The sequence below is a fragment of the Leucoraja erinacea genome, chromosome 6, assembly GCF_028641065.1.
Source record: "Leucoraja erinacea ecotype New England chromosome 6, Leri_hhj_1, whole genome shotgun sequence".
Classification (NCBI taxonomy): Eukaryota; Metazoa; Chordata; class Chondrichthyes; order Rajiformes; family Rajidae; genus Leucoraja; species Leucoraja erinaceus.
Window position 1 is genome coordinate 6,521,849 of NC_073382.1, and position 16,616 is coordinate 6,538,464.

At 44.1% G+C, this 16,616-nt stretch overlaps 1 protein-coding gene across 5 annotated transcripts in view; it reads left to right on the top strand.

The window, feature by feature from the left end:
* Nucleotides 1-16,616, top strand: part of atp10a (ATPase phospholipid transporting 10A) — a 448,633-nt gene that overhangs the window by 302,235 nt on the left and 129,782 nt on the right. For all 5 annotated transcript variants that reach the window (XM_055636515.1, XM_055636513.1, XM_055636517.1 and 2 more), the window contains 2 exons: nucleotides 8,948-9,054; nucleotides 16,185-16,316. In XM_055636515.1, the coding sequence (XP_055492490.1) occupies nucleotides 8,948-9,054; nucleotides 16,185-16,316 (239 nt within the window). The remainder of the gene's footprint in view (nucleotides 1-8,947; nucleotides 9,055-16,184; nucleotides 16,317-16,616) is intronic.

Consider the following 16,616-nt stretch of genomic DNA (forward strand, 5'->3'; position numbering starts at 1 on the left):
GCCCCCCAGTGTGTAGGATGGTGTTAGTGTATGGGGGGGTCACTGGTCGGCGCTGACTCGATAGACCAAAGGGCCTGTTTCTGCACTGCTTCACTAAAGTCTAAAGTAAATGATGTGAAAATTGGGCTTAAGTAAATGTTCAGTTATCTCATTGAAAGATGGATTACGTTAGATTTTGCAATCAAATGTCAGAAACATAGACAAATAGATGCAGGAGTAGGCCATTCAGCCCTTCGAGCCAGCACCGACATTCAATATGGTCATGGCTGATCATCTAAAATCAGTACCCCATTCCTGCTTTTCCCCCATAACCCTTGATTCCTTTAGCCCCAAGAGCTAAATCTAACTCTCGCTTGAAAACATGTTACTCATTTCTTACTTAACTAGAGATGAATTTTCCTCATTGAAAGCTTTTCTTTCCCGATGAATTTGTTTCTCAAGTAAGAGAGCAACATCTCCTGCATTGAAGAAGGGTCTCGACCCGAGACGTCACCCATTCCTTCTCTTCAGAGAGGCTGTCTGTCCCGATGAGTTACTCTAGCATTTTGTGACCGGCCATGCTGTTATTTTTAAAACACCTCTTCTGGTGGCTGTTAACTACATCATTCCATTCCGGTATAATTTATTGGCCATTAGAGATCTCAGCCTGTGGCACAGAGAGAGGTTATGAAAGTGAACGTTAGGTGGCTTCAATTGTCTAGACTGAAATCAATCCCTTGTGTGATTGTTGGGAATGATTTTGTTTGCATTGCATATTTACATTGCCTTGCTTTCTTCAGACTGTGTATGGGCTCCATTCAGCATGTACGTTCCAGTGTCTGTTTTAGACTGTCCTTGGTGCCTTGACAGACTGTTCTTTAAAAAGTACATCGCTGCTCTACAGGGGACAATGATCAAACACAGGAGCTGAATCAAAGTTTTTTCTCTCATTCTATTTTGCGTCGGGGCTAATTTTAGAGATTAATTTATTTTATGTAGAATTTAGTTTAGCCTCTGTCAATCTCCCCTTTTCTATTCTTTTCTTCCTTATTTCTGTTTTATTATTAAATTAAAAAATAAGAAGTTGTATATGAAATGTAATATGTCAACAAGTATTAGGTACTGTGGTACCACATTATTGTACTTACTTCTAACCAAAATAAAAAAAATATTTTAAAAAAAAGGGTTTAGTTTAGTTTAGAGCAGTGGTTCCCCACAGGGGGGCAATTTCCACCTAATGTTTTTTTCTTTTTTTTTTACAATTTTTTAGTAATTTCTTGCTCAGAACTTTAACTGTCTTTTGTTTATTTCATTTTTCTTTTTCATGGATGCCACGTTCTTTTGAAGCTTGTTTAAACCAAGGTATTGGCGTTTTAAGCTTCTTCAGCTGAAACGGAGTTCACTTTTTAAATGATAAGAATTATATATCACCACATGGGGGAGGGGGGCATCAGGATTTTAGAGGTGATTAGGTGGGGCATGGCCAGAAAAAGGTTGGGAACCACTGGTTTAGAGATACAGCGCGGAAACAGGCACTTCGGCCCACGAAGTCCGCTCCGACCCGCGGTCACCTGTCCACTAACACTAGGGACATTTTACAATTTTACCAAGCCAATTAGCCCACAAACCTGTACATCTTTGAATGTGGGAGGAGACATAGAAAAACCCGTACAGACAGCACCCGTAGTCAGGATCGAACCAGGGTCTCTGGCACTGTGAGGCAGCAAAAAAGCGCAGATGGGAAAGGAAACAGGACATTGTTCGCTGGGGGCTAGGTAGGTGGGAATGAGTTACAGACAATGAATTACTAGTTTCAAAGTGGTCTTGTTGAGTCTCATTGTCTGTAACTAGTTCTCACATAACCCACAGCTAACAATGGCCTGTTTCCTTTATCATCATAACATTTTTGTATATATATTTCATTCATTTGTTCTATATCACCGTCGATATCTCTCGTTTCCCTTTCCCCTGACTCTCAGTCTGAAGAAGGGTCTCGACCCGAAACGTCACCTATCCCTGTTCTCCGGAGGTGCTGCCTGACCCGCTGAGTTCCTCCAGCTTTTTGTGTCTATCTTCGTACATTGAATACTTTGTACTTTGCACTTGTCTTTTATATGTATTTATGCTTCCCAGTGGCAATCTTTAAGTGAGATTCTATTAATCTATGATCACATTTCCCCAGTAATCCTTTACTGTGCGTTTTTTAATTAACCCTGCTGCGATATCCGTCATCAGATCTAAAACATTTCTTGGCTAGTCCTGCAAGGCATATTTAGGGTAGACAGTCAGAATTGTTTTCCCAGGATAGAAAGCCTGAGAGGGCATAACTTTAAAGTGAGGGGAAAAGTTGAAAGGAGAAATGCAGGGCAAGATTTTTGCCACTGCCAGAGATTGGCGGTGAAGGCTAATATAATGACATTTAAGAGTCTTTTGAACAGGCACATAGATATGCAGGGAATGGGTTGATATGGACGATGTGCAGGCAGATAAGAGGTGATCTTGGCATTATGTTCGGCACAGACATTGTGGGCTGAAGGGCCTGTTCCTGTGCTGTACTGTTCTACAATATATATGTATTGTTCTTAAAGCAAACTATCCCACGTAGACTCCTCGAGGCTTTTATTTGTGAACTTGAGTTCTCTAACATATGTAAGTGAAGATAGATACAAAAAGCTGGAGTTACTCTGAAGTCTGAAGAAGGGTCTCGACCCAAAACATCACCTATCCTTCTTCTCCAGAGATGCTGCCTGACACTGACTTACTCCAGCTTTTTTTTGTGTCTATAGCCATATAACCATATAACAATTACGGCACGGAAACAGGCCATCTCGGCCCTTCAAGTCCGTGCCGAACACTTATTTTCCCCTAGTCCCATCTACCTGCACTCAGACCATAACCCTCCATTCCTTTCCCGTCCATATACCTATCCAATTTAGAAACATAGAAACATAGAAATTAGGTGCAGGAGTAGGCCATTCGGCCCTTCGAGCCTGCACCGCCATTCAATATGATCATGGCTGATCATCCAACTCAGTATCCCGTACCTGCCTTCTCTCCATACCCCCTGTCCCCTTAGCCACAAGGGCCACATCTAACTCCCTCTTAAATATAGCCAATGAACTGGCCTCAACTACCCTCTGTGGCAGAGAATTCCAGAGATTCACCACTCTCTGTGTGAAAAAAGTTCTTCTCGTCTCGGTTTTAAAGGATTTCCCCCTTATCCTTAAGCTGTGACCCCTTGGCCTGGACTTCCCCAACATCGGGAACAATCTTCCTGCATCTAGCCTGTCCAACCCCTTAAGAATTTTGTAAGTTTCTATAAGATCCCCTCTCAATCTCCTAAATTCTAGAGAGTATAAACCAAGTCTATCCAGTCTTTCTTCATAAGACAGTCCTGACATCCCAGAAATCAGTCTGGTGAACCTTCTCTGCACTCCCTCTATGGCAATAAAAATAATTTATTTTTAAATGATAAAATCAAACCTTCCTCCACCACTTCCACTGGAAGCTCATTCCACACAGCTACCACTCTCTGAGTAAAGAGGTTCCCCCTCATGTTACCCCTAAACTTCTGTCCCTTAATTCTCAAGTCATGTCCTCTTGTTAGAATCTTCCCTATTCTCAATGGGAAAAGCTTATCCACGTCAACTCTGTCTATCCCTCTCATCATTTTAAAGACCTCTATCTTTGGTTTAAACCAGCATCAGCAGTTCCTTCCTAAGCATGGAAGTGAAAGTCGGCTGCGATTATTTTTCTGACTTCTTTCTACAATCCCCCATTATCTCTTGCCGTGTAATCTCTCCCACAGAGTAGCTATTGACTGTTCCCACGTGGCTTTATTTCCTTCATTGTTACCTGAACAAATTTGACCTTGTGATTTTCTATTTAAAGTTCATTTTTCACATCTCTATTCATTAAGCAGAGTTGCCTTACCTCCAAACTGCCACCATCATAACCACTTAGCTGTATTGGCTATCAGACATGCCAATTTATTGCAACTTGTGTCATCAATTCATCTATTGTGGTACCAATGCTACTTGCATCCAGATTTTTTAATTGTTATATTTTTTGTGATTTTCCCTTCACGTCTGTACATTCTGTCCCTTCTTATCACTCTTTGATCATTGTTATTCAAATGATGACACTTTTGCCTTATTCCTTCACTTTAATTTTAATACTAGCTGCACAACTGGTAGAGTTGCTGCCTCACAGCGCCAGAGACCCGGGCTCGATCCTGACTCCGGGTGCTGTCGGTGTGGAGTTTGCAAGTACTCACTTGTGGGTTTTGCCCTGGGTGCTCCGGTTTCCTCTCACAATGGGAGAGTCCAGAACCAAAAGGATTTACCTTTAAGGGGCTGTCCCACTTGGGCGACCTAATTGACGAGTTTAGAAGAGTTTGAAAAAATAACATGTTGAAGACCTCCTTCGACTATGTAGAAGATCTCCTTCGACCTCCTTCGACTATGTTGAAGACCAGCTTCGACTAGCTACGACTAGCTACAGTTAACTTCAGGGAAATTGGACACCGAATAGTGGAGAGTGAAGACGACCTCCTTCGATCTTCGACCTCCCTTCGACTATGTTGAAGACTATCTATGACTACCTTCGACTACCCTCGATTACCTACGACTAACATGCCCACCTACTACGACCTACTATGTCTAAACCTACGCGTAAAAAAAGTATCGATTTTTTTCCATGGCGACCTTTTTTTACTCGTGGGCATTTTTTAACATATTGAAAAAAAAAAGCCGCAACCTAGCTGAGGCCTCGAGTATGCGGAGACCACTCTCGAGCATGAAGGAGAGTTACAAAGACCTCCTATGACCTCGTGTCGACCATGCTGCAAGTATGAGTCGAGGGCAAACTCGGCAGAACTCGCGGATTAGGTCGCCCAAGTGGGACAGGCCCTTGAGAAAGGAGATGAGGAAGAATTTCTTGAGCCAACGGGTGGTGAATCTATGGACTTCATTGCCAGAGATGGCGGGGGGGGGGGGGGGGGGGGGGGGGGTGGGGGGGGGGGGGGGGGGGGGGGGGGCAAGCCTTTGGGTATTTTCAAAGGGGAGATTGACAGGATCTTGCTTAGTAAGGGTGTCAAAGGTTATGGGGAGAAGGCAGGGAAATGGGGTTGAGAGGGAAAGATAGATCAGCCATGATTGAATGGCAGAGTAGTCACAATGGCCTAATTCTGCCCCAATGACATAATCTTGTGAAGAGGCAAGGTTGAAGAAATGTGTCTAATTATCCGGAACTCTTTCATATTTGATATACAGGTACAAACTCCATTGTCACCGTATAGTGATTCACAAGTGATAAACTTGTCATGAGTGCTTTGGTCATTCAGGAAGTTATTCTCATGTACAAAAAGGACGATTTCTTTTCAGTTTGACTGGGTTCTCCACAGTGAAATAAAGACACGTTGTTCTGATGTTTAATTATAGAATTAATTCTGAATTGGCGGTCTATATAATGGCATCTTGTTGTGAAGATTAAATATAGAATTGGTGGTCTATCATGCAATTAAAACGTCAAAACGCAGTATTATCGCGGAGTGATTACCATCAGTAGTTCCAGAATTAGTTGACTCAATCTTTTCCTACTTTTGCAGGGCTGTATCTAAGAATATCCCAAAACATACAGGTTGATTGGCTTGGTAAATGTAAAAACTGTCCCTAGTGGGTTTAGGATAGTTTTAAGGGCCTGTCCCACTTACGTGTCCTTGGCAAGCAAATTACGCGACCTCGTGGTCGCGTTGAGCCGCGATGGTCCCGCGAAGGTCGGGCGCGATTACATGCGTACGCACAGCCGTCTGGAGCGCGTGACGTCGTTTGAAGATGGACACAAAGCTGGAGTAACTGAGCGAGACCGGCAGCATCTCTGGAGAGAAGCAATGGGTGATGTTTAGTGTCGAGACTCTTCTTCAGTCTGAAACTAAAGGTCTTGACCCGAAACGTCACCCATTGCTTCTCTCCAGAGATGCTGCCGGTCCCGCTAAGTTACTCCAGCATTTTGTGTCTATCTTCAATTTTCTTGGCCCCGCTCTGGGAGTAGAAGTGGGGGCGGATCCGGACAGCAACGGCCATGAGTCCCAGGCCGAGTTCGGCAATCGTTTGCCTGCTTCTGCTGCTGTCGAAGGTGAGACGTTACGTCGCACCAGGGTCTTGGGCCTGTCCCACTTTGGCCGTCAGTTCCGCGACTGGCCGTTGGCGCGCAAAGATTTTGTTCGCTTCAAAAATTCGGAGCCCCGCGCGATGTCGCGCACAAGTACATACCCCTCCGCGCTTCTAAGTGGGACCAGCCCCGCGTGGCCAAACGATGCCCGTGCGCCTCAACGCGACCACGAGTTTGCGTAGTTTGCGTGTCAAGGACACGTAAGTGGGACAGGCCCTTTAGTGTGCGGGGATCGCTGGTCGGCGCGGGCCCGGTGAGCTGAAGGCCTGTTTCTCTAAACTAAACTAAAAAATATATTTGCACACGGAAAACACAGAAACATAGAAATAGTAAATCATTTACATCAAACTAATTTGTAGCTCATCAATCACATTATAGCTTAATTCTATACCAAATGAGGCTTAGGAGACTTCCTTTGTAGTCGATGTGTAGCCAAATTATTAAACAGGTAAATGACTTCATTGCATACGCTGCCCTTTAAGAAGCTTGTCCAATTAAACTAATTGTGTTTTACGAGAAGATGGGGGAGGTAAAATTAGATCACATTTTTCATAGAACAAATGATCTTTGTCTGTTCAGTCTGGATTTCCCAGTAGCTCTATTCTAATTCTCACTACAGAGACGTTATTTGCAGGAAAACAATATTCAGGAAGGAACTGCAGCTGCTGGTTTAAACACAAAGATAGACACAAAAAGCTGGAGTAACTCAGCAGGTCCGAGAGCATCTCTGGAGAGAAGGAATGGGTGACGTACCGAGTCGCGTTTCAGGTCTGGAAAAGGGTCTCGACCCGAAATGTCACCCATTCCTTTTCTCCAGTGATCCTGTCCGACCTGCTGAGTTACTCCAGCTGTTTGTGTCTATCTTCAGGAAAAATATATATTTGGTTAAACTCTAATCCAGGCGCTAAAACACCAAGTTGCACTTAACTTGGTGTTTTACTTAACGCAGTAAAATATTTTATTGGCACATAAAACAATCACTATCAAATAATGTTTTTATTCCAGAATGGATGGGAAGAAAGATGACTAAAGGCTTAATCAAAGAGGACAGCTATAACAGACCATCCTATTGGAGCATGGGTTCAGTTCAGTTTCAGTTTCAGTTTAGTTTATGTCAAGTTCACCGAGGTACAGTGAAAAGCTTTTGTTGCTCACTATCCAGTCAGCGGAAAGGCAATACATGATTACAATCGAGCCATTCACAGTGTGCAGAAACGTGATAAGGGAAGAACATTTAGTGCAAGATAGACTCGGTTTGTACTCGCTTGAATTTAGAAGATTGAGGGGGGATCTTATAGAAACTTACAAAATTCTTAAGGGTTCAAGAAGGAACTGCAGATGCTGGAAAATCGAAGGTACACAAAAATGCTGGAGAAACTCAGCGGGTGCAGCAGCATCTATGGAGCGAAGGAGATAGGTAACGTTTCAGGCCAAAACCCTTCTTCAGACTTAAGGGGTTGGACAGGCTAGATGCAGGAAGATTGTTCCCGATGTTCGGGAAGTCCAGAACAAGGGGTCACAGTTTAAGGATAAGGGGGAAATCTTTTAGGACCGAGATGAGGAAAACATTTTTCACACAGAGAGTGGTGAATCTCTGGAATTCTCTGCCACAGAAGGTAGTTGAGGCCAGTTCATTGGCTATATTTAAGAGGGAGTTAGATGTGGCCCTTGTGGCTAATGGGATCAGGGGGTATGGAGAGAAGGCAGGTACGGGATACTGAGTTGGATAATCAGCCATGATCATATTGAATGGCGGTGCAGGCTCGAAGGGCCGAATGGCCTACTCCTGCATCTAATTTCTATGTTTCTATGTTTATATAAAGCCAGTAAAGCCCAAAGATCATAGTTAAAGTAAGAAATGTTGCTGTTGGAGTAGAGATTTAAAAGTGTGGAGCGATTGGAATATGTGATTGCAGATCCACTTCTATGACCAGTACACATCTTGGATCTGACAATTAATGGTGAGAGCTTCGCAGTTAGACTAGGTAAATGGAGGCATAGATGCCAACAGAGGAACCGTTAAAACCAGGGATATTCAAGAGGCCAGAAATGGAAGCATATTCGCATTTCAATGGATTACTAGAGGTGGAGAATTAGGGAGAGGTGAGAGCATGGAGTGTGCTTTGTGTTAAAGGTTGGTTGATGACTCTCCCTTGAGAAGACCTGCGGCATTTTGCTAATTGCAAGGTGCTCTGTAACTGCAAATTGGTGATGTTAGCCCATGCCGACCATTCCTTTGTCAGATATATGTTATCACTGAGCCTTAAAACCTTCATCAGGTTGTCGACTTAACGCTAACAAAGGAGGTGCCAACACTAAAGTAACCCAGGTGGGACTAGTGTAGCTGGGACACCTTGGACAGCTGGGGAAAGTTGGGCCAAAGGACCTGTTCCTGTGCTGCATGACTCTATCTAGCAACCTCTGATCGTCATTGAATTGATGACAAACCAGGTCCATAAGTAAGTCCATAAGTGATAGGAGCAGAATTAGGCCCATCAGCCCATCAATTCTACTCCGCCATTCAGTCATAGCTGACCTATCTCTCCTTCCTAACCTCGTTCTCCTGCCTTCTCCCCATAACACCCTGACACCCGTGCTAATCAATAAACTAAACAGGCTACATAGTAAACTAAGCATGTTACCAGTTGCTGTTCGAATGCAGTACAAATAAGTAAGTACAACAGGTTCAAAGGATCATCAACCAGACATAATTATAGGACAACCGAGCTTGTAAAGGGACTGCAAAGGCCTGTGTAAAAGCAAAGTTTTGATTAACCCAAATTTCCTCTTGTTACAGAATATACAAAAATGAGAAGAAAGCTGGACTTTCTAAAGACAATCTCTTACTTCGTGGATGCACCATTAGAAACACAGAAGAGGTTGTGGGCATTGCGATCTATGCAGGTACATGTATACACGTGTATGTCAGGAGCATTGTTTTGTGATGAGGCCACATCTATGCCTTTGATAGTATGTGTTAAACTAGCCATATAGTGGCGTGTAGCAAGGAACGACAGATGCTGGTTTAAACCAAAGATAGATACAAAATGCTGGAGTAGTCATAACAATCATCATCATCAGCGTAATCATACTTTATTAGCCAATTATATTTTGCAACACACGAGGAATTTGATATACAGTCAAATTCAATATGAGGAATTTGACCTACAGTCATATCAATAAAAAGCAACAAGACACAAAAAAAACATTTTAACATAAAAAATCCAGTGACTCCTCCACATTCCTCACTGTGATGGAAGGCGAAAAAATAGTTAAATCTCTTCCCTTCTTTGTTCGAGCCTTCCGTTGACGGGACGATCTTGGCCCCCGTAGTCGGGGAGATCAAGCTCTCGCATCGGGGGGATCTCAGCTCCCCGCGCCGGGCGATCGGACCCCTGGTTGAACCTCTTGCGACTTTGGAACTTCCCAACATCAGTAACTCAGCGGAACAGGCAGCATCCCTGGAGAGAAGGAATGGGTGACATTTCGGGTCGAGACCCTTCTTCAGACTGATCTGTTTCAGGTCAAGACCCTTATAACCATATAACAATTACAGCACGGAAACAGGCCATCTCGACCCTTCTAGTCCGTGCCGAACACATAATCTCCCCTAGTCCCATATACCTGCGCTCAGACCATAACCCTCCATTCCCTTCCCATCCATATAACTATCCAATTTATTTTTAAATGATAAAAAACGAACCTGCCTCCACCACCTTCACTGGAAGCTCATTCCACACAGCTACCACTCTCTGAGTAAAGAAGTTCCCCCTCATGTTACCCCTAAACTTCAGTCCCTTAATTCTCATGTCATGTCCCCTTGTTTGAATCTTCCCTACTCTCAGTGGGAAAAGCTTTTCCACGTCAACTCTGTCTATCCCTCTCATCATTTTAAAAACCTCTATCAAGTCCCCCCTTAACCTTCTGCACTCCAAAGAATAAAGCCCTAACTTGTTCAACCTTTCTCTGTAACTTAGTTGCTGAAACCCAGGCAACATTCTAGTAAATCTCCTCTGTACTCTCTCTATTTTGTTGACATCCTTCCTATAATTAGGCAACCAAAATTGTACACCATACTCCAGAATTGGCCTCACCAATGCCTTGTACAATTTTAACATTACATCCCAACTTCTATACTCAATGCTCTGATTTATAAAGGCCAGCACACCAAAAGCTTTCTTTACCACCCTATCTACATGAGATTCCACTTTCAGGGAACTGTGCACAGTTATTCCCAGATCCCTCTGTTCACCTATATTCTTCAATTCCCTACCATTTACCATGTACGTCCTATTTTGATTTGTCCTGCCAAGATGTAGCACCTCACACTTATCAGCATTAAACTCCATCTGCCATCTTTCAGCCCACTCTTCCAACTGGCATAAATCTCTCTGTAGACTTTGAATCTCTACTTCATTACCCGCAACCCCACCTATCTTAGTATCATCTGCATACTTACTAATCCAATTTACCCACACCATCATCCAGATCCTTCTTCGGGCTAAGCTGTTTCAGGTCAAGACCCTTCTTCGGGCTGATCTGTTTCGGGTCAAAACCCTTCTTCTGACTGCTATATAACAACTTACACTCACTGGTGCCCTCTTCTGGGATTTGGTTTCATTGTAATCAATAAACCTGGATTTCAGAAGCACAGTTCAATACGATCTGGAGGATAAAGTTAGATCTTGTGATATCTCTATTCTCACATTCCTCGTTCAAATACACCATTTCCTGCTGCTGCTCTTAAAACTACCAAAAGATTGTTAATACATTTCTTGAAAGTTTAGTTTAGTTTAGAGATACAGCACAGAAACAGGCCCTTCAACCTACCGAGTCCACGCCGACAGGCGATCCCCGCACACTAACGCTATCCTACACACACCAGGGACAAGTTAACATTTTACCAAGTCATTTTTCCTACAAACCTGTACGTCTTTGGAGTGTGGGGGGAAACAGGGGCACCCGGAGAAAACCCATGCAGGTCACGGCGAGAACATACAAACTCCATGCAGAGTCAGGATCGAACCTGGATCTCTGGCAGTTTGAGGCAGCAGTTCTACTGGCTGCATCACTGTGCCGGTTATATTGCAATTCGTCTTATCGAGTCCACATCACAAGATTAGAAATTGTTCAGCCAGAGCTGGACACACTTCTCGGCATCTGCATACAATGGAGTCTTGTGCTTCTTGTGCGTAGTGATGGAAATATTGGTGGAAACAGGGCCGCGACGGGAACGCTCTTTCCTTGACCCCATGTTGCAATTGAAAGCTTGACATTGGGAGGCTTTCCTTTTTTTTATTGTCACTCTTCTGGAATTGTGACTTCCCAATGGAGTTCCATGGATCTGGTGACTTCCCAATGACATAGAAACATAGAAAATAGATGTAGGAGTAGGCCATTCAGCCCTTCGAGCCTACACCACCATTCAATATGATCATGGCTGATCATCCAACTCAGTATCCCATCCCTGCCTTCTCTCCATACCCCCTGATCCCTTTAGCCACAAGGGGCACATCTAACTCCCTCTGAAATAGAGCCAATGAACTGGCCTCAACTACCTTCTGTGGCAGAGAATTCCAGATTTCCACCACTTTGTATGAAAAATGTTTTTCTCATCTCGGTCCTAAAAGATTTCCCCCTTATCCTTAAACTATGACCCCTTGTTCTGGACTTCCCCAACATCGGGAACAATCTTCCTGCATCTAGCCTGTCCAACCCCTTAAGAATGTTGTAAGTTTCTATAAGATCCTCCCTCAATCTTCTAAATGCTGGCGTGTACAAGCCGAGTTTATCCAGTCTTTCTTCATACGAAAGTCCTGACATCCTAGGAATCAGTCTGGTGAACCTTCTCTGTACTCCCTCTTACTGAGGAATGTTCTTGTTACATCTCACTGAAGAATGTTCTCTGGTGATCTGTCTTGTGGTTGGCAATGGTTGAGAGGGGAGTCTTTACTACTCCAGCTCATTGCACTTCTCTTTCCCACCACTGACCAAAAGGCAAAACTGTTTGGCAGTTGAGTTTAGTTTAGTTTAGAGATACAACGCAGAAACAGGCCCTTAGCCCACCGAGACCGCACCGACCAGCGATCCCCGTACACTAACACTATCCTACACACACTAGAGACAATTTACAACTGTACCAAGAAAATTTGCCAACAAACGTGTATATCTTTGGAGTGTGGGAGGAAACCAGAGCGCTCGGGGAAAAGCCAGGTGGTTACGTGGTGAATGTACAAACTCTGTACAGACAACTCGCGTAGTCAGGATGAAACCCAGGTCTCCGGTGCTGTAAAGCAACAACCCTACCGCTGTGCCACCGCGCCGCACCAACATCACCATCTTATTACAATTTAGTAATAAGACAAAAGTATGAAATTTGTCATTTGTGGCTGAAACACAACTGGTGAACGAGGTTTCAAAGCCACCTGGTCACACTGGATGCCAGTTGGCAGACTGCTTCCTTTATGCTCATGAGTTCTAGGAGCAGAATTAGACCATTCGGCCCATCAAGTCTACTCCGCCATTCAATCATGGCTGATCTATCCCTCCCTCCTAACCCCATTCTCCTGCCTTCTCCCCATAACACCACTAATTACGGTTATCTACTGTATCTCTGCCTTAAAAATATCTGAATTCAACAGATTCATTAACTTCTAAAATTCTGTTCTGTGCCCTTTGTAAATAGAGCCACAACCACCAAAACATGTAATCACGATGTACTGATAATCAGAAGCCATTCTCCAGCCAAGTCCCGGATTAAAATCAGGCTATCTTCAGAACTGGTTTAAAATGTGACTATTGTGCTGACTACTAATTGGCTTTCACTAAATTCAGATTGATTTGTTTATGTGAAAAGTCTTAATTTGATGTCAATACTCAAAGTGGATACGAATGGACCTGGAACCATGAGGAAATCTTTTCCTTTTACTTTGCGTGCCAGCATTGATTTGAGGAGGTTACACAAAAAAGCTGGAGAAACTCAGCGGGTGCAGCAGCATCTATGGAGCGAAGGAAATAGGCAACGTTTCGGGCCGAAACCCTTCTTCAGACTGATCGGGGGCGGGGGTGGGTGGGGACAAGAAAGGGAAAAGGAGGAGTAGCCAGAAGGCTGGGGGATGGGAGGAGACAGCAGGGGGGCTGAGGAAGGGGAGGAGACAGCAAGGACTAACAAAATTGGGAGAATTCGATGTTCATGCCCCCGGGGTGCAGACTCCCCAAACGGAATATGAGGTGCTGTTCCTCCAATTTCCGGTGCTGCTCGCTGTGGCCATGGAGGAGACCCAGGACAGAGAGGTCGGAGACGGAGTGGGAGGGGGAGTTGAAGTGCTGAGCCACCGGGAGGTCAGCTTGGTTATTGCGGACCGAGCGGAGGTGTTCGGCGAAACGATCGCCCAACCTCCGCTTGGTCTCACCGATATAGATCTGCTGACATCTAGAGCAGCGGACGCAATAGATGAGGTTGGAAGAGATGCAGGTAAACCTCTGTCGCACCTGGAACGATTGCTTGGGTCCTTGAACGGAGTCGAGGGGGGAGGTAAAGGGACAAGTGTTGCATCTCTTGCGGTTGCAAGGGAAAGTGCCCGGGGAGGGGGTGGACCGAGAGGGAAGGGAAGAATTGACAAGGGAGTTATGGAGGGAGCGGTCTTTGCGGAAGGCAGATATGGGGGGAGATGAGGAGTTGGCTTGTAATGCTGATACAATATGAATATGAAAATATAGTTCTTTATTATAACTAATCTTATGCCATACGTCATAGTTGATCTGGATCTCAGCAATGGGTTAGCAAAATACCATAAGTGATAGGAGTAGAATTAGGCCATTCAGCCCATCAAATCTACTCCACCATTCAATCATGGCTCTCCCTCCAAACACCATTATCCTGCCTTCTCCCCATAACATCTGTCACCCGTACTAATCAAGAATCTATTTATCTCTGCCTTAAGTATATCCACTAACTTTGCCTCCACAGCCTTCTGTGACAAATAATTCCACAGATTCACCACAATTGTCATGCTGACAATTTGTTTGTGACACATTGTCTGCTTTATGGCAGCTCAATAAAACGCTCTATAACACAAAACGCTGGAGTAATTCAGCGGGACAGGCAAAATCTCTGGAGAGAATAAATGGGTGACTTTTCGGGTCGAGACCATTCTTCATAATTAAAATCTCCGACTCGTGTTATATACATCTCTTTCAGTGATCAGCCATGATCATAGTGAATGGCGGTGCAGGCTCGAAGGGCCGAATGGCCTACTCCTGCATCTATTTTCTATGTTTTCTTTCTCCCTTCACTTTCTCTTTACTCTTTCCATTTCTTTGTTTTTCTCTCGCTGCCTTTTTAATTTATTCTCCATCATTTTATGAACTTCCTCATCCCTCCCCATATCATATTCTCACCGCCAGGCGATGTTTTGAAATAATTGCTGTAATGAGGTCATATTAAACAGCACCACGTCTCACACACGTATGATGGTGGTATGTGCATGTTCCACTTGCTATTTTAGTAATATGGGTAGCAGTGAATTTTGAACTTATTACTGCATGTCTCTCTACCTCTTGGTGATAAGTTTGCAGTTTCCACAAAACTTCTTGCTGCTCTGAAGCTTAGAATAACGTTTCTTTAAACTTGTATCGTTGGACATTTGGTTTTCCGACTTCAGAAGTCATGGTGACACACAAAAAAATACAGCTGCTCGAATCTAGAGCAAAACAATAAAATGCTGGAGGAACTCAGCAGGTCAAGAATCATCTGTGGATGGGATGGACAGACGATGTTTCGGATCGGGACCCTTCTTCAGACTGATGCTCTTCAGAAAGATCAGTCTGAGAAAGGGTCCCAATGTAACCCAATGTAACGTTGTCTGCCCATTCCCTCCATAGATGCTAGGTACACAAAAATGCCGGAGAAACTCAGCGGGTGTCTCCTCCCATCCCTCAGCCTTCGGGCTCCTCCTCCTCCTTTTTCCTTTGTTCAGTATCCTGTACCTGCCTTCTCTCCATACCATAGACACATAGAAACATAGAACATAGGTGCAGGAGTAGGCCATTCGGCCCTTCGAGCCTGCACCGCCATTCAATATGATCATGGCTGATCATCCAACTCAGTATCCAGTACCTGCCTTCTCTCCATACCCCCTGATCCCTTTAGCCACAAGGGCCACATCTAACTCCCTCTTAAATATAGCCCATGAACTGTGGCCTCAACTACCTTCTGTGGCAGAGAATTCCAGAGATTCATCACTCTCTGTGTGAAAAATGTTTTCCTCATCTCGGTCCTAAAAGATTTCCCCCTTATCCTTAAACTGTGTGCCCCTTGTTCTGGACTTCCCCAACATCAGGGAACAATCTTCCTGCATCTAGCCTGTCCAACCCCTTAAGAATTTTGTAAGTTTCTATAAGATCCCCCCTCAATCTTCTAAATTCTAGCGAGTACAAGCCGAGTCTATCCAATCTTTCTTCATATGAAAGTCCTGACATCTCAGGAATCAGTCTGGTGAACCTTCTCTGTACTCCCTCTATGGCAAGAATGTCTTTCCTCAGGTTAGGAGACCAAAACTGTACGCAATACTCCAGGTGTGGTCTCACCTAGACCCTGTAGAACTGCAGTAGAACCTCCCTGCTCCTATACTCAAATCCTTTTGCTATGAATGCTAACATTTATCAGATTTTAACTACATCAGGTTTTATCAGCCATTTTCGGCACATAACATTGTGAAAAACAATCCAGTAGATCAGATATTACTATACCTAGATACAATCAAGTCAAACTATGGTACGATAGATAGAGCAAATGGGAGGATCAGAGTGCATATCTATATTTCTCCAATTTTTTCCCTGCGCTCACACTGTGCTGCCGTATCTATTTACTGTGCGACGATCATAATCTTATGCAGAGATCCAGCCGTGGCCCGACTAGTGTTTTGCACATTTGGAGCATGACTTTTCATCCGCTTAATTCCAAGCTTTGCTCAAGTCTCTTGCCAGGCCAGTAACCTCCTTCCTCAACTATTTTCCTCCTCTCCCTCCTCCAGGCCATGAGACTAAAGCCATGCTAAACAACAATGGTCCACGTTACAAGCGCAGCAAGCTGGAGAGACAGATGAATGTAGATGTCTTCTGGTGTGTTATTATCCTTGTCGTGATGTGTCTTTTCTCAGCCATTGGTAAGTTGATTTAGAGTAATATACTCTGACCCTCAAGAGAATATAAGCAGGGAGTAACAGTCCCAGAGGCAAGGATGAGGTATTTCCTTTATTTCTTTAGTTTAGTTTAGAGATACAGTGCTGAAACCGGCCCTTCGGCCCACCGAGTCCTTGCCGGCCAGCAATCCCCGCACATTAACACCATCCTGCACACACTAGGGACAATTTGCACTTATACCAAGCCAATTAACCTACAAACCTACACATCTTTGGAGTGTAGGAGGAAACCAGAGCGCCTGGAGAAAACCCATGCAGGTCACA